Source organism: Vicugna pacos, chromosome 18, assembly GCF_048564905.1.
Source record: "Vicugna pacos chromosome 18, VicPac4, whole genome shotgun sequence".
Lineage (NCBI taxonomy): Eukaryota > Metazoa > Chordata > Mammalia > Artiodactyla > Camelidae > Vicugna > Vicugna pacos.
In genome coordinates, this window is record NC_133004.1 from 46,707,310 (window position 1) to 46,729,452 (window position 22,143).

The 22,143-nt window shown below is 59.4% G+C and overlaps 2 protein-coding genes across 4 annotated transcripts in view; one reads left to right on the plus strand and one right to left on the minus strand.

Annotated features, from left to right (window-relative positions):
* The window catches only part of CHLSN (cholesin), a 92,785-nt gene that overhangs the window by 54,148 nt on the left and 16,494 nt on the right, over positions 1-22,143 (plus strand). The gene's annotated exons all lie outside the window — the stretch shown is intronic.
* On the minus strand, positions 1,179-11,933 carry GPR146 (G protein-coupled receptor 146). Its single transcript, XM_072943469.1, has 2 exons — positions 11,809-11,933; positions 1,179-3,196 (listed from the first exon to the last, which is right to left on the minus strand). Exon 2 carries the CDS (start codon positions 3,188-3,190, stop codon positions 2,189-2,191), a length of 1,002 nt encoding a protein of 333 aa, XP_072799570.1. The 5' UTR covers positions 3,191-3,196; positions 11,809-11,933; the 3' UTR covers positions 1,179-2,188.

Sequence of the window (22,143 nt, forward strand, 5' to 3'; positions counted from 1 at the left end):
GTCTCTTCTGAACAGCCCAAGATCCGTCCACGGCTGAAGTGCTGGCTGTGGGGCATAACAGAGTGGCCGGGAAAGGATGGAGGCGAATGCCACACAAGAACGTTGGGCAACAAAAACACTCAAGAAAAAAAATAAAAACAGAATGGGCAGACGCGGACTGAGAGGAGGTTCTGTGTAGGGGAGCTTGAACCTCCCACGGTGCGGGGTTCTGCACCGGGGACCCCGATCCAGCGGCAGGAAGTGCTGTCCATGGGGCCTGCTGCCCCCAGAGGTGGACACTGCCACGGGGGAGGAACAGAAACATGTAGCTGCCTGGGCGGGACCCCACCCCACCCCTGGAGGCCCCAGAGACCAGCCAGCTTGTAACCAAGGCCACTGAAACGGAAAAGGAAAAAAAAGTGATTTGAGGCCCCTTTGGCTCTTCGGGCAAGATAGGCTGGGCCGGGGGCCAGGGACCAAGGGCCCAGGTGGACCCCACCCCAGGCACTCTCTGTACTGGAGCGGAGACTGGAAAGGATGAAGAAGGGGAGGGTCTTCTATTTTAAACCTGAGGCGCCCTCCCCTAGTGACAGTGCTGTGCCGGGGACCCTGCAGGGTGGCCCTGTCACCCCCTTAGCCAACTCCAGGGCATCCGAGGGGAGTCACAGGCGCGGACCGGCCCTGGTGTGGCTCCTCCAAGACACACGGCCCTCGGGGCAGGTCTGAGTGGGGGCGGTCAGGCCTGAGATTGTCAGGGTTGAAGAGTCGTGCCCCCAGCCACTCTGGGGACCTGGAGCGGCAGAGAGGTGGCTGTGCTCTTGAGCATAAAGAGCCCTTCACCGACCGGCACGACGCAGAAACCTCTTCAGGGTCTGCGCCCCGCGTGGACTGCAAGGGGCCAGCCCGGCGCCTGGTGTGTTTCTGGGATTCTGAGCCGGCAGCCTCTGCAGAAAAGTAACTGACCCTCCCAGGAGGCCAGGCCCCAGTAGAAGCCTCAGAAGTGGGGCTGCACTCATCCCCGGCCGATGGGTCAGAATGCACGAGTTTTCAGGTTGTCGGAGGTACAGGTGCTGCGGGAACTGCGATCACGGAGCACGGAGCGGGTGGGGGGCACGGAGGGAGGGGAGGGGCGCCGGGGGGCGGGAGGCGCGGGGCCGGGGGGCAGGGTCACCGCTCGGCTCTTCCCTCGGAAACGCGCCGCCTGCAGGCTCCGGGCAGGGCTTGCTGCCAAAGGAGTCTGCTATGAACTTGAGAAAACTGTTTTTAGAGCTTTTAAGGGTTTCAGAACTGAGGATTAGAAGGTCGTGGGCCGTAATTTCATCAACACTTGGGGTGGAGGAAGCGTCTCTTTGGTGTTTTTAAAGGAGGGAGCGGGGTGGGCGGGACCCCTATGCTGGGCTGGGACCGTGGGAGGAAGGGTTGCGTGTTCCCGCACCGCACCTGTGCGCACCTGGCTGGTGCCAGAGCAGCTGCATCCAGTCCAGGAGTGTCCTCATGTCCCCGAGCGCAGAGCAGCCGAGACCTGGTGGCTGCACACCAGTCTCCGTCCGTTCTTACCACCTGGGGGCCCCGTCTACAGACCCTCTGTCCTGAGGGCGGGCCCTTCCAGCTTTGGCGTCAGGTTAAAACCCTCGCAGACCTGTACTCAGAGCCCTGGGAGGTGCTCTGAGGGCGCACCTGGGGGTAGTAGGGGCCGGGCACCGCCTCCCGCTTCCCTATCTGACCCTCCCCTTACCACTACCTCTGCGGGGCCCACCGGCTCCAGCCCCCCCACCCCCAGGTGTGCATGTATTGTTTCCTTCATTTTAATACCCTGTGATTTTCCCACCAGACGTCAATTTTCATAAACAAGAAGATAAGAGGGAGGAATCAAATATTTGAACAATGCAATGTATAAATACTGACTTTAGATTTTCATCACTTCATTGGAAAGCCCTGTGTAAGGCTGAGGGCGAGCAGGTTGTCGAGGGCGCCGACCCGAGCCGTGTGTGTCAGGAGGAAAACACACCCCAGGAGCAGCGGGGCGTCCTGGACGCTGCTCACCCCCACCCAAGGGCCATGGCCTTCTGTGGGAAAACAGAAAACTTCAAGGAACACGCCCCCTGCTGTTCTAGGTTCTCTCTCAGCGCGTCTCCTGGGGGTCTCCTGAGACGGGTGGTGCGCTCCCCGCACTGAGTCTCCAGCTGTGCGCAGTCCTTGGACAGGCCGTCTACGCCATCGCCTGCTGCGGCCCCGCCTGGTCCAGGGCGCAGCCCTGCTGCCCACGGTGCACCTTCTTCAGCAGCCGCCGGAGCTTGCCGGGGAAGTTTCTGTTGATGTAGCGGTAAAGCAGCGGCACCACTGAGCTGCTGGCGAAGGCCAGGGACCGTGACAGGTCCTTGGCAAAGCGCAGCATCCGCAGGTGGTGCCCATCCAGGGGCTTGCCCCGCGCAGCCAGGATCGTGTGCCCCAGGAGGGTCAGGTAGTGAGGCGTCCAGAGCCCAAACTGCACACACACAGTGGCCACCAGGAGCCTGTGCACCGAGGGGTCCAGCCACCCCGCGTCCTGGTCAAGCGGCGTGTCCGCCTTCCGGACTCGTGAGAGGAGCACGAGTGCATAGAGCACGGCCAGGCCGGGCACCAGGTACCCGGTGAGCACCAGGATGGCGTCGGCGGCCTCGGTGTCCTGCATCCTGGCGCATTCCGCGAGCCTGGCTGCCACGTGGCCGCAGATGTAGAAGAGCAGGGAGGAGAAGCTGGTGAGCAGCGCCCCGCCCCAGACGAAGCCACACACGTGCCTGCTGTTGTAGACACTGGACATATAGGTGCGCGGCAGGGCCCGCTCAATGTAGCAGTCCAGGCTGAGCAGGGCAGTGGAGTACAGGGTCACCAGTGAGGACACGTTGAACAGCACGAGCAGCGTGATGTGGACCGCGCTGCCCAGGTCCCACAGGGCCCACCCGGAGGCACCAGGGCCCAGCAGGTGCACGGGCGCCAGGGCGCTGAGGACCAGGCCCGCCACGGCCATGTTGGCGAAGTAGACATCAGGCATGGTCATGCTGCCCTGGTCCTGCAGGTTGACCGCGAGCAGCAGCGCGTTGTAGCCCAGGCCCACCGGGACACCGACCACCAGGTGGAGCAGGGACAGGGCGGACAGGGCCCGCTGGACGTGCGGGCACAGGAGCTGGTCCTCACCCCCGCCCGTGCCGTTGAGAGGGCCGCAGCTCCACATGGCGGGCTGTGGGGAGAGCGCAGAGTGAGTGCCTTCCGTCCAGCCCGCCGCTGTGGCCTCACCCAGCTCTCAGGGTGTCCGTGGGCCCTGGGGTCTGCCCTGGACGTTCCCCCCATTCTCATTTCAAAGCCCCTCCATGGGCAGAGGGCGTGGGAGCTGCAGCCTGAGGAGGGTCCCGCCCCATCCACATGACCTTACGCTCCCGAGCATCTCCCGTCCTAGCCTGGCTTTCAGGGCCTCCGCTTCCCCTGCCTCACTCTGTGCCCCACAACTGGTGCCAAGAAGGAGCCCGGCAGCTGAGCCACCCCTGGCCTCCCCGTCTGTCTGCAGCCAGCCAGTGTGCGCGCGTGCGGGTGGGAGCCTCACGACATCCCCCTCACCCCCTGCCCAGCCCCTCCCTCTCTGCTCACAGCCAGTTTTGGGCAGTAACGGTTGAGTCTGAAAGGGCTGGCACACAGGGTGGATGGCCCCACCCACTGGTGGCAAGAAGGCAGGTCCCCTGCTGCCCCTGCCCCTCCCTGGGGTCCAGACCCATCCTGTGGACCACAGGTTCAGCCTGGAGGACGCCTACTGCGCAGGTGTCTGCAGGAACTAGGAACTGTTGGCCCTCCGCGGTAGAGAGGGGCGCACACGCAGCTGAGGTGGAGGAGGGAGCAGAGCGGCCACAAGGGGTTGCCTGCCCTGGGCAAAGAATGGCTTGATTCTTGGGAAAGCGTCATACGGAGTAAATCTGCTCAGAATTTTCCTTCATGGGCCCACGTGCTTGTGCAGCGGCTCGCCAGGCCCAAGGGGGCTGTGAGGGTCTGAGCTGTCGGCTGCGCTGGGCTTTAGGTTAAAAACCTGCCTGAGTTTTTGTTCACGGGCAGATCACAGCCACAGAACTGACACACTTTGCTTCATGAGCTACTAGTAGCTCTTACGTGTCAACTACCAGTCACGTGCTGGGCTTCAAGTGCTGGGCGTGAGCTCAGAGGCCCCACTTTTCCTCCACTTTCGGTCATTCTCTTGCACAGTGCAGACAAAGCAGAGCAGAGGCTGCACCCACTGGCACCCCGAGAACTGCAGAGCAGCACTGGGTCTGGCAGGAGAGCGCGGTCACGTCGGGAAGTGTCCACCTGCCCAGGTGGCAGGGCAGCTGGTGTTCTGGGGACGGCGGCGGGGGCTCCTGCCCTGTCCAGGGACTGGGAGACTCCTGCAGGATGCTCCTACCTGTCATCCTGCACCTGTGACCCCAGAGACACTCCTGAGCCCCAAGCCTGCCCCAAGGCCGCAGAGACCAGCCCTGCCTCTCCCCATCTTGTTTCCCAGTGGTTGCTACCCCACTTCTCTTCCGCACTCTGGTTTTGCAAGTGCAGGAATCTGGGAACAAGACTCCTCCCCCGGCCCCAGCTGTCCGGGGAGGGGGCCTGAGGACAATGGCTTGGCTGCCACCCTCCACATGGTCTGAGCTGGGCTGTCTTTCAAGTCACCAGGTTCTCTGTTCACTTCCTTCCTGAGAAAGAGGAACTTGGACTCCAGCCAGCGCAAAGACCAGAATTCCAGGAAGGGCCCTCTGCGTTTCTGTCCCTCTCAGAGGCAGGAGAGAAGGGACAAGGTGGCCCCTGCCTCGTGGGGCTGGACGCTCCATGTTCTGCAGTTCTCAGTCTGAAGGCGGCCATGCTCTCCCTAAATGGCAGAGTTAACAGTCCAACCTCTGGCGACCCCATCACCTGCTGCATCCCCTCAGCTCAAGGGGTCAGGGTCAGCAAGGACCCCAATGGCCTCTCCTCCAGGCTGGCCCTGTCACCACACCCCGTCCCTGGGTCCCTCGTTATACCTCCCAGGCAGAGCTGCCCACCCCTGCCTCACTGCACTGCCCACTGGGCTCTTCTAGGCCCCTCTGGGCCCTGCATCGCCCTCTTCCGTGCTCCCTCTCCCCCCACTGCCCCCCTCTGGGCTGCCTGACCTGGCTACCCCCCATCTGCCTCCTGTCTCTGCCAGGCCGGCCTCCAGACTCTCACTGGCTGGTCTGGCCGCCTCCCACCCTCCCCACCCTTCCCTGTGCTGCTCTCAGCACCAGCACCCATAGAAGGTGCCTGCGCCAGTCCTACCTCCTGTCCTGCCTCTCCCACAGGACTGCACCCCAGGGTTCCTCCATTGGACCCCCACTCCTGCCACCCGGCTGTCTCAGCCAAACCCAGTTCTGTCCCTGAACCTCTCCCTTCTGCCCAGTCAGGGTCCTAGCCTCCCCCCCTCCCCCAAGATGGCTTCTGCGAGCCACAGCCCCTCCCTTCCCTCACTGCACAGGGACCGGGACCACACCAAGGCGCACACCCAGCCACTGGGGTGCACACGACCTGCTCACTCTCGGGACCCTGGCCTCCGCAGTGATGTGCTGTGCGTGGCCTCTCTGAGCCAGGACTGCCACCTGCCTCGGTCCGCAAAGCAGGGGCACGCCGAGCACGGGCAGGTCCACAGTGATGCCACGGCAGGACTGCCGGGCCCCGGTCTGGCTTGGCCAGGGAGGGGCCGCAGGAGGCCTGCCCACTGTGAGGCTGGAGCCTGGAGGTGGCTCTGTGGGCTGGGCCCTGGCACATGCCGGGGGTTGTCTAAGGTGGTCTGGTGGTCACTGGGTCCTGCTATCCTATAAGGAGAGTAACGTGATGTGAAGGGGACTGGCACCCCGTCTTTCTGAGGATTTTGTTTTGTTTTCTGATTCTGCTGGTGGGACAGCTGTCTCAGCGCTGCGAGCACAGGTGGCTCCCCAGCGCCCGCTCCCCTCCAGCTCCCCGCTGGTCCCAGGGGGCAGAGAGGTCTTCACAGCTCCAGGGCAGGGTGATCCCGGGCTGGGGGCCAGCAGCAGATAGGAGAGAGGAGGGCCAACAGGCCAGCCTGGCGGAGCAGAGACTGACTCAGTGCAGGCTGGCTCTGGGCCCCGGGCCAGGTCCCCGAAGTACCGCTCACCTGAGGCTCACAAGCAGGGGTCAGCGCCCCACCCAGGGAGCCCTCAGCCACCCCAGAACATTGCCCTTGATGCTTCAGTGCCTGCCCAGGGTCTCTTTCCCTCCGAGTTTAGCCACGTGTGCATCACAGAGAGGGCAACCTGGGGGGGGGGGGGCGGAGCTCAAAGACCACACTTAATACAGAAAACGTGAGAGGACCAGGAAGTCAGGCCAGCATCTCGATGCCCAGGCTGGCCTGCACGTGGCTTGGAGGGGCTGCTGTCCAGTGAGGGTAGGGGTGACGCTCTCAGCTCGCTGCTTACGCAGCTCGCAGGGTGCTGGGGCTGCGGGAAGGAAGCTTTTATGGGAACGAAGCTGAGGTCACCACTCCTGCAACACAGAGGGTCATCTCTCGGACCCAGTGGCCTCTCCTCTAGAGGAAAGCTAGGCGAGGCACTCAAGGCCAGGGGTTCGTGGTCGGAAAGGCTGCGTCCACCGGTGGCGCTGAGGGCTGTGGCCCTGCCATGCAGCATCTCTGCGAGCTGCTGGTGGACCTCGGGCTTGCCCACGTGGACAACACAGTGATCTGACAGAGCAGCCGCCTCTGACAGGGTGGGCAGGGCGAGGTCAGTACGCATGGAGGTGGCGGTTTTGTCTCTGAGGGTCCACGGGAGGCCCAGGGAAGGGAGCCCTTTTGGGGCATCCTGTCTCATCGAAGCTTCTAAGGACTAGCTGTTTCCAGAGCCCTCTCTTCCGAATCCTACACTCGAGTGACATTCGTCATAAATGTCAAAGTATTTTCTTCCAAGACGTCTCTCAGCTCTAGTAGTTACCTTCCAAGGAGATGCTCTCCCAGACCTGCCAACGTCCAGCCCTGGGAAGGCCTGGCCACCCCCCCCCCCCCGGCCACACTGTGCGAGCCCCTCGGGGGGTGGAGGTGGCTCCCTCCGGCTGTGCTGGGCGGGGGCTCCCTGGCGGGGCTGTCAGCTGGGCTCGAGGCACTGAGGTGCAGCTGCTCCAGGCTCAGGCAGGGAGAAGCCGGAGACGCTGAGGCTGCCGAGTCCAAGGCGGCCCCTGACGTGAGCGCAGGACTGGGTGGCCCTGGCCTGAGCTCCCCTGGGCAGCGCTCCTTGCTGGCTCGGAAATCGTGGAAGATGGTTCCTTGCTTTGCGCCCTGAGCAAGTCCTTCCAGGACATCTGGTTTCTTCCTTTTCGGTGCTTGCCGCTGGGCCAGGAGCCCCCCAGCAGCCGGCCCTGAGGCCTGGGTGGGGGCCGGACCCATGCTGACGGGCGAGGCAGCACAGCACACTAGGCAGAAAGGGCCTCGCGGGACGTGGGCCAGGAGTGGGGCTGGAGGGGGAAGCAGGCCACAGAGAGGATGAGCTGACAGACCACGCCTCTGCCGAGGTCCGAGGAGTCCTGAAACCCGGGAGGGGCCGGGGCTTCCCCAGTGGGACAGCAGCTCTCCCCTATTATGGGCCGGGGTCCCAGGCAATGGAGTGGAACAGACGGGGCAGGGCCACCCTCCCCCTCCCAGCAGTGCCCCACCTGGGAACACCTGGGCCCAGGAGCGGGAATCCAGGCCCTCCTGCAACCAGGGCTCCTGTCCTGCGTTTCTGCACTCTGAGAAAGCAGCTCAGGCGCTCCCCCCAGGCCTGACTCATCCCACCCCGTACTAGGGACCTGCAGGTGGCCAGGAGAACTCTGGTGACAGTGTGAAGTGCAGAGGGCCCTGGGACCAGGACTTGACACGGTTGGGTCGGGCTCGGGGCTCCCCGGGCCCCCTGCTCCCAGCTGTGTGGCTGTGGTTGGGCGGGGACTGAGTAGCTCTGTCCGCCAGTTCAGGGAAGCCCTGAGGCTGTTGGGAGGATGCACGAAACAGAGGGCGAGCCCTGGTGACCCCCTGGGGCTGGGGCAGCACAGACCTCCTCCCTCCTCCTGGATTCCCTTCTGTGCAGAGGAAGCCATCCTGTGAACTTTCATTCGGAATCTCTGTCAACTGACAATGGAGAGAGGAAACTGGGAGGGAGGACGGAGGACCAGAGCAAGGTCACAACCAAGTGTGAGTTCTCATGGGACTCAGGTCCCCGTGGGGCCGCAAGGGCTTTACCAAGCTCCGTCCCCTGACCCACTCCAGGGCCACGTGCTCCACCCCAAGGGGTCGGCTCTCTCCACCCAGATGCAGGACAGAGTCTGAGGCTCCTCTCCCCAACGAGGCCCCTGCCTGCATGCGCCCCGTGGTCCCTGCTCTTTCACTGCTGGCAAGGCCTGCCTTCCAGCCAGGCCAGCTGCTGGAAGCGTTTTGAGGCCAGACGTCAGTGTCCTTCCTAGGCCTCTTGAAAAAAGAGCCCAGAACGGTGGAAACCAACCCTTCAAAAGTGACTGTTTGCAGGCAACTAAAAAGCTTGCTAAAATTCAAGGCTGAAGGACTCCGTGCTCTCCATGGAAACAGGATGTCACAAACGGGTCAGAGCAGCAGCCTGGGCGGGGGTGGCATGGCGCGTGGTGGCAGGGGACTCCTGCGTGTGCATGTGTGTGCACATGCACAGAGCTGGCAGAAATGGAAGGCCAGGTCACCTCCTGGGAGAAGGGCTGTGCTAGTTCTGCCCTCCCCCTTCCCCCATTCCCACCTGCTGCCAGCTCCCGGAAGTGGGGCCTTCTTAATGTGTGCGAGGCCTGGCTGGCTCCTTGGGGGTGGGGGGTGGGGGAGAGAGATGCAGGAGATGGCGTCAAGGCTTTTCTTCCCACTGCGTAGAGGGCAGAGCAGAGCCCAGGAGGCCTCTTGTCGCGAGGACAGTCGTGTCCCCTTTGACGCTTCAGAGGCCCAGGCAGTGCTTCCTGGTTGGACAGACAGTTCGGCCTGGCCAACTGTCCTCTAGACCTGCTGTGCACCGTGCCTGGACTTCAGATGAACGTTCTGGAGCCATCAAAATGCTTTGAAAATGACTCCTGAATGTTTATTTCCTTTTGTAACAACGGGCAGACGCTTTAGCTACAATTAACATCCAGCTGGCTGGAGCCAGACGCTCCGGAAAGGCTGGTGTTTTCGTAGGTTTTCAGTGTGGAGAGCTTGCGCACACTGATTCCTATCACAGACGCTGGGCCTTCCTGGGCTGCGATAAGAAACAGTTCATCATATAGATGGGTGGTTTTGATTTTTGTAGCCTTTTGCTTTTTGCGGTTCTAAACTGCAGAGTAGTGAGAGTGAAAACCCAGCCTGGCTCAGTTGCACAAACTAAGCTGCCTCCCAGCCTGCATGGATGAGAAGCAAGGGCTGTGGGGAACCAGGCCGGCTGGCCGCTGGCTGGGCCAGCAGGGCGCCTGCCCCGGCCCCAGGCTTCCTCTCCCTGGAGGAGGATGGGACACGTGTTCTCTGTTTCCGGAGCACTAGGTACTTGGCTTTTTTGTTCCCTGACTTGGTTTGAGGCTACTGCTCCCCCCAGGTACCCTGGGCCGGGAAAAAGAGGAACAAAAAGAAATTCAAGGGCCAGGCTGAGGACGGCTCCAGGCTCCGTTTCAGGCTCCAGGCAGGCCTGGCACTCTCCTGACTCCCCCAGCTCGCCCAGCTTTTGACTGGTGTGCTGTTATCTGGGGGAGGTGCTCAGAGCCCCAGATCTTATCACCACCTGTGGTTCTGTCCAAGGGAGGAACCAGCCGTTATTTTTACTTATTATATTTGGTCTAAGAGTAACAGTTGCTTCCTTGGTTCTAATTGAAACTAGGAAACTTACTCCAGGGTGCGTCCTGCCCTCTTGCCGGCATGTGTGGGAGGAAAGGGACCCAGGGCGATTTGCTGAGGAAGCATGGGACACCCGGCCCACTTCACCCTGTCCCTCTGCTGCTTGAAGGGTGTTCTGTTTGCAGGTCCTGGGGGACCGAACTCTGTTCCTTGGCAGGATCACATTTTGGCCTCTCAAATTAGAGGGGAAATTCACTTTTACTCTCCACACTGAGTCCCCCCTGCTCTTTGATGCCTGAGTAGTGTTTAGGGGTCCTGGGCGTAGACCTTGTGGACAGATGCAGCCTGGTGCTGCCCAGTCGTGCAGGTGGCTTTATCCTTAGAGAGCTGAGCAGCAGCGGTGAGGGGAAAGCTGGACGCTCTGACACCACAGCCCCACCCCCGAGACACGGCCCTGGTGTGTGGCCGGGTCAGGAAAGGCCAGGTGGCAGGCTGTTTTCTCAGGAATCCAGATGACACCCTAGGGCCTGGGAGGTGGATGCAGCTTCCCCAAGGAGCTCTGTCCTCTCCCCGCCCCAGAACACAGCCCCGACCAGTCACACACGCGTGTTTCCTGGCAGGGGTCTTTGCAGTTAAGTCACTTTTTCACTACGTAATAGATACAAACAGTTCCACATCGAACCTCACCCCCCACCCTGCTCCATCAGGTGGAGGTCTGTGCCTTTCTCCCCGAGTCCCGGGGTCCCCCAGTCAACACTGTGCGCCTCCTTCCTCAGGAGGTTTCCAGACCCACCAGGGAGGCAGCACAGCAGTGGCCATGGGCAGGGCCCCGGCCAGATGCACCTTGCGTATGTGGCCCTGGGGCAGGAGCACCCCTGCTCCAGCCCCAGCTTCCTGTCCGTGACTTGGCAGGGCGAGCACTCCCCAGATGGAAGCCGCGGCTTTTCAAAGCCTATTATCTCTAGAGGCCTTCTGCGTTTGGGAAGATACTTGAGGCTCTGGTTTGGAGAGCGGGACCTACAGCACTTCCTTAAGGAGCTCTGCAGCCATACCCTTGCCGCGGTCATTACTAGTGCCTCTTGTCACCCAGAGGTGCCCCGGCTAGCACCCAGGCACGATGCTCCCCGTTACGCGTGAACAGCCTGGGACCCTGGTCAGGCCATCTTACACTCCCATATCTGCCGAGGCCTGTGAAGCAAGCTTCTGGCCACCGTTACTGAACGCTAGCCCCTGCTAGATGTGCCCTGCTGGCCCCTTAAGATAAGGAGCTGGTTATGTACAGGTGGAGGAGCTGCGGAGGGAGTGCACGTCCAGCAATGAGGGGAGATCAGAGGACAAGTGCAGCTCTGGGCCGTCTATCAGATACAGACTTACGTTGGTCCGCGCGCTACAAAGACTGGTCAGACCGCTGCACTCCGACCAGCGGCCAGCTTAAGAGAACCGCGCTGACATGTTTGCGTCCCTAACTCGGTGCTGGGTTTCTTGCTGCCGGTAGGATAGGTGTTCAGAGCCTGGGGAGCACCAATGCCTTAGGTTTTGAAGGCTTTGCGTGCCCAGGGGAGTCTATATTCTCATCAAATGCCCAAGACCATTAACGACACTTGATGTCTCCATTTAGAGATTGTTCCAGAACTTACCAAAATTTTACAATCAATTTTCATCAAAAAGGGACGAAAGCTATAACCATGGCGACCCAGGAGGACGCAGTCAGTCCCCCGCAGGGCATGTGCGGAACCTCCTAGGCGGCCAGCAGATCTCAGCTGCCGCTGGACAGGTGAATGACCGCAGGGCAGCGGCCCCGGCTGCGCCGCGCTGGGCTCGGCGCGGCTGGAGGGCAGCCACGGATGGGGACAGCGCCCCCACCCGCAAGGGGACAGCGCCAGGGCGGGGCCGGGGGACCCGAGAGTCCGAGCGGAGCACTGGCCGCGCGGGGCCGCCGCGTCCCCGGGCTGCCCCCGTGCAGGCCGAGACCCTAATGTGGCCGACCGCCCCCGACCCCGCGTTCGGCGCCCACTCACCGGCTTGCTGGGCCGCTGGCCACGCAGTGGCCGCCGGGCGGGCAGCTACGGGCTCCGAGGAGGCGGCGGGACTCACGGCGCGCACGCCGCGCGGGCCTGTGTACACACGTGACCGCGCCTGCCCGCTGGCCACGCCCTCCAGGCCACGCCCCCGGGAGCTCGCCGGGCTTGGCCACGCCCCGGTGAGCCCCGCCCCTGGGCCTGGGTTCCCGGCGCTCAGACCCAGTGGCCCGGCCGGGGTCGGATGGCCAAACGCGCTCTAAGCTGCAGGGGACAGACGCCCCCTCCCTCCGAAGGTCGGAATGGGTCCTGCCGGGTGCACCTGCTCCTCTTCCCTGAAGCGTGCTCGGCGGCTCCAAACTCACCGTTTACTTCCTGGCTTTAGGAATTTCTTTGTAAACTGAACTGGCCGCAGGAAAACCATTTAAAGAGACAGTGCCTTGTTCGTAGTGGATTAATTCTGTACCTGCTTCTATAGTTAGGTGTTGGGGAAGCTGAGAGTGAGGTCACCGGCTCTCTGATCCCTGTGCTGGGGCAGGACTCCTGGCAGCACGTTCTGGCTCAGTTTCTCAGAACGTTTCTTTGTGAAATCCAAGTATGCAGGTTGTGGCATTCATCCAGATTTGCTGTGTGACCAGGGGCTGAAGGGAACAGCCACCAAGACTGGCCCTGAGCGTTGTGGTCCTGCCGGCCAGGCCCAGGGCTCCACCTTGGGCCATCCTGCTTGACAGGACAGCTTCCTGACCATGGATCGAGAGGGAAGTCGGGGGTCAGCTGGGGGTCCACATTCCCTCTGGTTGAAGGGCAGGGCCAGATCTCACTCTCTGTCAAGGCCACTTGTAGACCCCTGGGGCCCCTACCTCCACCCTGTCGTCATGACGGTAACTTGCTCCTCACCCCAGCACTGGGCTTTTGTGACAGCGGGCATCCGACAGCGGGGCAGGACTGGCCACTGCCAGCCAGTGCCGATGCCCAGCTTAGCCTGTGCCGCTCCTGCTCTGGGCCCAGAGCAGCCTTTCGAGGGATATACTCCCGGTTTTTTTAATAGACTTTATTTTTTAGAGCAGTTTCAGGCTCACAGCAGAGTTGAGCGTAAAATACAGAGTACACTCCCACATTTCATCAAATTTGAGACTCCATTTGTGCTCCGTAGATCATCACTTCATGGACCACTACAAGAAAACAGTCTGCCGGTTAAGTTCTGACACGGTCGGCTACAGAGAGAACCCTGATTTCAGAGATGCTGAAATGGGGAGATGTGCCTTACCACCCAGAAAACGCAGTACTTTCCTCACGTTCAATTGTATGGAGACTCAGGAACCTCAAGCAGTTTGCTCAAGGTCACACAGCAGAGAGTGGCACCAGAATTGGCACCTAGGTAGTCTTCAACTTCTAACCTAGGGCTGGGGATTTGGGGTCATCCCCGCAGTCTTAAAAAGTGTTGTTACCTCCTTTTTTATGAAAGGCCCTGGGCCCCAGGATTCCTGGTCAGAGTCCCCTGAAGGCCAGGCTTAACGAGTCTGCCCATGGGCTCGCGCTTGGTCGAGCTGCCGATCGTAAGTGGGGAAGTGCAGCTCCCTTCAAGCCCCTCAGCCCTCAGGTCATCTGGCTGCCTCATCCGCAGGGAAAGACTTCCCCTGCCAAGCAGGCACCCAGGCCAGACGGCAGAGTCTGCGTATGCGGGGAGCCTTCAAAGTGAGCCCCCTCTGCTGAGCCGGGGAGTGTAAACTCCCCGGAGGGCTGCAGCTCTGCAGTCTGCACCAGCTGCTCCCAGAGCGCATGCCGACTCCTGTGCAAGACCCAGCCGTCTGTCTGTCTGCAGGGACCGTTGTGCCTGGGCAGGCACGCACTGGGGCGGGGAGGAGGCCCGTGTTCACAGGGCCAGCTCCCCTACCTCGGAGGACGAGGGCGGCCGGGCAGTGGGTGCCCCGCTGAGCTGCCCCCGGGCTGCCCCCCAGCCCCGTGGGCTGCGGGCTCGGTGAGGCCCCCTGCTGATGGTGCCGCTACCGCGTTTCCCCCCACCTCCCAGTCGGGGCCCTGGGCTGCTGGCCGAGCCTGTGTCTGGTCTTTCTCTTGCGAGCTGGGAGGGTGACAGAGGGTCACCACTGCCCCGCCGACAAGGCAGGCTGGTTTCCGTCCTTCCTTCCAAAGGTGCAGCCTCTTTTTAGTAATGATGCACCTACAGGGAGGTATGACTTTACATGAGAGGTCGACCAAGGGCTAGGAACGTTTACGGTTCACATGTTCGTTCCCAGGAGTGTGGCTTGTGTTCTGACGTCTCTGTGGCTCGGTTCCTGTACTTGGTGTTGCTCAGGGCCCAGGAGCGTGGGGAGCCCCTCCTGGGAAGGGCCGGTGAGATGGGCAGCAGCGGTGAGCTGGGCCAGCGGCTTCTGTGTGGTCGTCACAGGCCGTCATTTATCAGTGCGGTTGCCTCCCTGCCTCCCTCTGCACCTGCCTCTTCGCTCCACCAAATCCTGTCCCGCATGGCTTCTGCCAGTGGCTCTTCTGTCCCCTGGGGAAGCAGATCTTCCTGTTTTTAACACGGGACGCACCAGGATGGGTGTCTGATGGTGCATGAAGTCTTCTGGCCTGATGACCATACCAAGTGTCGTTCTTAGCTGGCAGCCATCCCTGCAGCCCTCTGTGTGCAGGGCCTGGGGGCTACCCGACTCAGGCGTCCAGTGCAGCGCTGCCTGAGCTGTGCCTTTCTCGGGCGTGGGTAAGCTGGAGCCCGTGGGAGACTGGTGGCTCTAACAGGGCAGCGTGCTGAGGGGCTGGCCAAGGCAGGCAGTGAGCCGATGCACAGGTCCTCTGCAGGGGGCACCGGGGACCCCTGGAGTTGGCCTGGGGGTGCGGTTGGGCCAGCCCAGAGGAGGGCCACTGGGGCCGAGAGAGACCATGCCGAGCCCCAAGCCACGGCTTCAGCCATGCTCGGAGCCCTGGCCCCTCCACCTGCCCCAGTGTCCTGTCTAGCCTGAGGCGGACAGGCACACCCCACGCCCGGCAGCCCGGGCATAGCCTTGGTGGTGCCTCTGAGGTCTGGAAAATGTGGCCCCTCCCAAGAGCCCCTGGAACAGGCAACGGCAGCTGGGTAGGGGGAGCCAGGGGAGGGCGCCAGGACACCGGGTGGGTGCATGAGGACCCCACTGAAGCAAGGAAGACATTCTGCAGGGAGGAGTCCAGCTGTCCACTGGGGCACTCTGATTCTAGGTGCAGTCCTGCCGGGACAGCGGCTGCCCGCCAGCCGAACTCAGCCCTTTTTCTAGACCCCTCGTGAGCCCATCTTCCCCAGCTGCCCCAGCTCTCCCACAGCCCCTCCAGCAGAGGATCGTGGAGGGAAGGACGGTTCACTGCCCATGGGGGCCCAGCGGATGCTAGTGAGGAGCACGCGGGGCCTGGGGCTGGGGGCGGGCTGTCTGCTCCGCGCACGCATGGGGAGAAGTGCCCGGGCCTCGGCGGCCGCGTCTCTGCAGGACTGGGAGCAGTGCCCCCGACCGCTGTCTGCAGGCTAGGGGAGGATGCAGGGGTGCGGGGCTCTAGCCTTTGTTCCTCCCTCACCTCGAAGCGGCAAGGGTATCTCAGAGTTGGCCCCACGACCTTTTTAACTGAGCTTTATTGCAACGCAGCTATTCAGCCACGTTGGCTGTTGCATCGGAGAGACCTGCTTGTTCTCTGGGGGACACAAAGGTTCAGGTGAGCCAGGTGTCCCAGAGGAAGCCCGTGGGGCCTGGGTGGGGCCCCTGGCACCGGCCTTGAGCCGCTTTCTCTGAAGCAGACCTGGGCAGTCTGGACGGAGTGATTTCTTGCATTTAGGAATCCTGGTGGAGGCACCGTTTAGAGAGGCCAGGCTGGCTCTTGACCAGAGCAGACAGCTCGGCTCAGTGCAGGGCCCCTGGCAGCCTCGTCGCAGGGGACGCGGCGTTGCTCTGTTTTGTGCGTGGGGGGGCTCAGGCCCCGAGGGGAGCTGCCCCACGCAGCCCTGCAGCGTCTCGCATGGAGCCGGGTTAGTCCTGAGTCAAGGGCTCTGGCAAAATCCCCTGACACTCCCGGCTCCGGGGGAGGGACCAGACCCTCATCCGCAGTGGACACCTTGCTTCTGCGTCTGTGCTGCCCCCGCCCGTGGACCCGGGGCGCTCCCCCAGCCTTCACAAGGGGCAGGTTCCCCGTGGCCGGTGAGTGGTCGTGGGCAGGAAGGGCGGGCGTGGCTGCAGGGGCACGCTCTGCAGCTTGTTTCTGGATGTTCCTCAGAGCTGGGGACGTGGAGGAAGTCTGCGCGTGGGAGCCCGGGAGACGTCGAGCCCTGTGCGACTCGGGGCAGCCACCGTGCAGCCGAGGTAACACGCCCCGAGGTCGGGGCACGACTTGGTGTTTCACCCTGATCAAACCTGTCTGCCGCACTCTTGGCCAAGAAGAACTCATGGTCTGGTTTCCAGACGGTGCAATCAGCAGTGATACTCCGTTACTTAGAGAACGCTATCCTGCTGTAGTTACGCGTGTGCTTATTTGTTCGTGTTGGGTGTGTGGACGTACCTGAGTGTCTGCGGGGTGTGGGAAGCGCTGATGGGAGGTCTGGGGGCACGGGGAGGAGGGAAGACACACCGCAGGCAGCGGAGTCGGCACACTCTCCTCCTTGTGCGTGTGTTTGGATTCTTCCATAATGTCAGACAGAGACGGCGAGGGAGAGTGGGGCAGTCGAAAGCCAGGTGGTGCTGAGTGTGTCCCGGTGCCGCCTGGGCCTCCCCCTGCACCCCAGAGTCGCAGTGGGGACTCTGCTGCAGGGCAGCGCACGGCTCCTGCTGGGGGACCTACGTCTTCACCTCGGATGTGCACACCCTCATTCCTCCTGTTTTCCCTGTTTCGCTCCTTCACAAAGCCGGTGCTCAGCCCTCTGGTTGGTGGTTGGTGGGAAGCTCCCCATCAGCACCCTGGTCCTCCTTGTGCCTTGCAGACGCCCGCCAGCTTCCAGATTTGGCACGGCTGCCGTCGGTTAAGACCTCACACATGTGTGCACCGAAGCTGTGGTCGGGAGGGGAGAGAACTCAAGTCTTTATTCTGGGAGTTTATTTTCTCTCTTCCCAAACCTTTAATCAATGTTAAAAATAGTGTGTGTGAAGGCGCCTCCTCGAGGAGGAGTGAGATCCCAGGAGGAGCGTGTGTCCCGGAGGTCTCGCTCTCAGCAGCCTGTGCTGGCGCCCCCCCCACCTGCCACGTCCGGGGGCCCGCAGCCACCTGCCATTCAGAGGTGGCCCAGGAGGCCGGGGCCCTGAGGCTGCAAGCGCACCGTTTCCATGGCAGATCTGGCCGAGTCATGGGGGGCAGACTGTCCACCCTGTGCCAGTGTCCTGACCGAGGCCCCAGAGGACACTGGTGGGGTCTTGTTTTTTTTTCACCCAGTGAGACTTCTCGATGAGAAGGTGGCAAGGCGAGAGGTTCCCCTACAGAGAAAAACGTGGGCTCAGGACTGGGACTGGATGCTGGGCGTTTGTCCAAGCTGGTCCCCACCCGTGGCCTCGCTCCTTCTGCCTTGCATGGGGGGCTGTCCCCAAGATGTGCCGCTCCTGTGGGGGACCAGCCTCTGAGCCACTCCCCCTCCCTGCTCCCTGAGCCTGGAGGCACAGACGCTCCTTCTTAGGTTGGATGCCTCATCATTTTTTTTCTTTTAATTTTTATTTTAAAATAATTACAGGGGTGGTAGAGTATAGCTCAGTGGTAGAGCACATGCTTAGCTTGCACAAGGTCCTGGGTCTAATCCCCAGCCCCTCCTCCAAATACAAACAAATACAATTACCTCCCCCTCGTAAAAAAGAGAGAAATTATTTTAAAAAAACATTAAATTAAAAAAAAATTGTAAGTTCCCAGGAAGTTGCGAAAATAGCAGAGAGAGGTCCCTTGTACCCTTCGCACACTTGCCCCTGGCGGTTTCTTTGATGCTGGTATGACGTCAAAACCAGGGGCTTGTCGCCGTGCAGAGCGGTGTGGGTCCGTGTGGGCTTGTCGCCCTGTGGGTTCTGGGACGCCGCGGCCCCGCACAGCCCTCCTGGGCCTCTGGTCCGGTTCCAGGGGCTCTGAACGTGGAACCTGCGGCGAGGGCTCGGGGGTGAGCCCTTCCCCGCACCCCAGTCCTCCCGCGTGCGGGTGTCCGAGCCTCTCGACTGCCGAGCGGCTTTCCACGGTGAGGGTATGCCAGTCCCAGCTGGGGGCTGTTTCCGCGGTGTCCAGTTTGGGGGCTATTCCTACAGGCAAAGCTGCTCGCGAGGCTGCACAGGCTTCTGTGTGGACAGAAGCTTCCCTTGCTTCCACGACCGTGCCCCCTCCGGCGGTGTGTGCGGGCCACCTCTCAGCCCCTCCGGGGCGTGGTGGCACCGCCAGCGATGTCCAGCGCCTTTCCACGTGCTCGCTTGCCGCCCCTGTGTCTTCGCTGGTGAGACGTCTTGTGTCTCTTCCCTACTTCCTAGTTGGGTGGTGGTTTTCTACTGTTGATTTTGAGGTTTCTTTATAGGGTCTAGATAACAGGTTTTGTTACACGTGGGGTTGTAAATACTTTGTCCCAGTCAGAGCCTGTCTCTACATCCTCTTAATGAGATCTTTCAAGGGATCAAAGGTTTTTCTTTTAATTTTGGTGAAGTCCAGTTGTCCACTTCTTTTGATTTTTTTAACTTGTTGTATAATGGATTCACGGTGTTCGTTTTCGGTGTGCAACATAGTGGTCCGATGTTTCTATAGATCACACCCCAGCAAAGGCACTGCAAGGCACCGGCTCTGCTCCTTGTGCCACACACCTTCCTGCCTGGTAGCTTGGACCCTCCCCTCCCCTCCCCCTCCCCTCCCCTCCCCTCCCCCTCCCCTCCCCACTGGTGGCTGCTAGTTTGTTCTCTGTACCTGAGTCTGCCTCTGTTTTGGTTTAATAACAACTATAACGTTGGGCATAGAATTCACATAGAAGTGAAAGCATGGAGTATCTGTCCTCTGTCTGACTTACCTCACTCAGCACAGTGCCCTCCAGCTTCACCTACGATTTTGCACAGGGAAAGTCTTATTCTAACGGCTGGGCAGTAGATACTTCATTGTGCGTGTGTGCGTGAAGCAGCACGCCTTGGCCGCTCGCCCGTGGGCGGGCGCTCACGCGGCCTCTGTGTCTTGGCTGCTGCGTGCTGGTTTTTTTCAGGGCTCTATTTCGAGTGTCATGTCGCGAACTCTTCGCTCTTCCTAGGTCCCAAAGATTTTTCTCCTGTGTTTTCTTCAAACGGTTTTATAGCTTTACATTTGACATTTAAGTCTATGATCCATTTGAGTTACTTTTTCTATGCTAATTTTTGTGAGGTTTGGCTTGAGGTTTTTTCCTGTGTTTTCAATAGACTTTAGTTTTTAGAGCAGTTTTAGGCTCACAGCAAACTTGAGGGGAAGGTGCAGAGATGTGCCATATACCCTCTCACACACGTGCAGCCTGCCCTGTTGTTAACGCCCCCACCTGACTGGTACATTGGTTACAGCTGGTGAGCCTACATGGCCACATCATTGTCACCCCGAGTCCACACTTTACATCAGGCTCGCCCTTGGTGTTTACATTCTATGGGTCTGGACAAATGTGTGGCACGCAACCACCACTGACGTGTCATGCAGGCCAGTTTCACCACCCTGAACACCCCCTGGGCTCTGCCTGCTCACGCCTCCCTCCCCCCAGTCTCTTCACTGTGCATAGTTTTGCCTTCTCCAGAAGGTCACAGAGTTGGAATCATACAGTATGCAGCCTGTTCAGGCTGGCTTCTTTCACGTGCAAGTTTCTTCCATGTCTTTTCATGACTTGATAGCTCTTTCCTTTTTACTGCTGAATAATATTCCATGGTCTGGGTGGACCACAGTTTATTTATCCATTCACCTACTAAGGGACATCTTGTTTGCTTCCAAGTTTTGGCAATTGTGAACAAGGCTGCTATAAATAAACGCTTGTGTGCAGGTTTTCATGTGGACCTTTGGGTAAGTACCAAGGAGCACAATTGCTGTACCACATGGTAAGAGTCTGTTTAGTTTTGAAAGAAACCTCCAAACTGTCTTACAAAATGGGCTGTACCATTTTGCATTCCCACCGAAAATGGGTAAGACTTCCTATTGCTCCATATCCTTGACAGAATTTGGTGTTGTCAGTGTCCCCAGTTTTGTCCATTTGTTCGGGAGTGGGTGGTGTCTCCTCGCTGTTTTAATCTGCATTTCCCTGGTGACGTGTGAGGCGGGGCATCTTCCTGTGCATATCTGCCATCTGTGTGTCTTCTTTGATGCAGGGTTCATTTTCCCCGTGGATGTCCTGCGGTTCCAGCACCATTTGTTGAAAAGACTCTTGCTTCCATTGAATTGCTTGTACACCTTTGTCAGAAATCAGATTGCTAATGTGGGACAGCTTCTGGAGTCTCTGTTCCTTTCTGTCCATTTATTGTGTCTCCTCCATCAACACCACACTGTCTTGATGACTCTGGATACAGAGTCAGTCCTGAAATCGGGTAGAATGATTCTTTCCACTTCATTCTTTTTCAGAATTCTTCTGTTCTAGTTCCTTTTCCATATAAATCTTGGAAAAATCTTGCTGGGGTTTTGGCAGGAATTGCATCAAACTTGAATCTCAAGTTGGGCAGAATTGACTCTTTCCTGTGTTGCTTTCCAGTCCGTGAACTCGGCGTGTCTCTCCAATTATTCAGATTTTTTAAAAATATTTTTCAATTTCTGTCTGTTTTCAGCATACAAATCCCGTACATGCTTTATCAGATCTACAACTAAGTATTCATTTCTTTGAGCAGTTGTGAATGGAGTTATATTTTAAATTTTAGCTTCCAAGCAGTCATTGCTAATGCATAGAAATACAGTTGACTTTGGTGTGTTGATCTTGTGTCCTAAATCTTGCCAAATTCACTTACGAGTTCTGGGTGTTATTTTGTAGATTCCTCAGAATCTTCATGGTGTTGACAATCATGCCGTCTGTTCATATAGGCAGTTTTACATCTTCCTTTCCAATCCAAATGCCTTTGATTTCATTTTCTTGCTTTATTGCACTGGCTAGAACTTCTAGTGCTACACTGAACAGCCTGGTGGGTGGATCTCCCCGTCTCGTTCCCAGTCTTATGTTACCACCAAGCTGAGGAACCTCTCCTCTATTACTGGTTTTCTGAGAACGTATATCATGAATGAATCTTGAATGATGTAAAATCCTTTTTCTGCATCAGCTGACATGGGCACGTGATGTTTCTTCTTCAGCCTGTTGACATGATGGATTTTACAGATTGACACTTGAATACTGAACCAGCCCTGCCTCTCTGCGGTGAACTCCACCTGGGCTTCATTATAATTCTTTTTATATGTTGCTGAGGGGGATTTTTGCACTTATATTTATGAGAGATTTTGTTCCGTACCTTCCTTCCTTCTTTCTCTCCTTCCCTCCTTCCTGTTTTGGTATCTAGGTAACACTCGCCTCATAGAGTGAACTGGGAAATGATCCCTCCGCTTCCATTTTCTGGAAGAGACTGTATAAAATTGGTGTTAATTCTTCTTTAAGTGTTTACTAGAATTCCAGCGAAACCATCTGGGCTTGGACGTAAGATTCTGGAGTCGGGGATGTTGGGGCCTCCATCTCTTTAGTGATAGCGAGGCCCTGCAGAGGCCGTCTCTGAAGGGACTGGTGGGCCGGCTGCACCAAGGCCTCCAACAGCTTCCTCTTGCTTGGGGCCGACAGTGGACCCTGCTCCCCTGAGGCTGGGGCTCCCCACCCCCAGCCTACAACACACACTCTCTCTCACAGTATCCGTTGCCAAACCCTTCCAAGCAGGGCCTGTCCTGGTGGCGGGGCTGAGTGGGAGGGAAGTGGTTTGTGCAGGAGCTCTGTAGGCTGTGAGCAGAGGTCTGAAGGCCGGTGTTCCAAACCCCTGCAGTGTTTACTGCGGGTTTCACCAAGGATCAGTTCTCTGGGAGGTGGCCTGCCCTGGAAACGGGGCACGCTGGTCAGCCAGACATTCTGGTTAATAACGTCTGTGTCTGACGTATTTACTCTTCCCTTAATGGCTCAGAGTGGTCCACATGATCTTGGGGTGCCGGCCCCTGGTTTTGAAAGCATATTCTCACTGCCTCTGGGTGAAGGCTTGGGGGAAGTTCCATGCCTGGCAGAGCCGCTCTACCCACCCCTCGCCCCCAGCCATCCAGGCTTCTCCTCTGCCTCATGTAGGCCCCTGTGCCGCCTCCCCAGGACTTGAGTGCTGGGGGTGTTCAGCAGGTGAAGCAGGGAAGGCTTCCCTGACACCGAGGGTTGATAGGGGAGCTGAAGTGAGGACGAGCTGTGAGCACTCCCGCCCCAGGGAA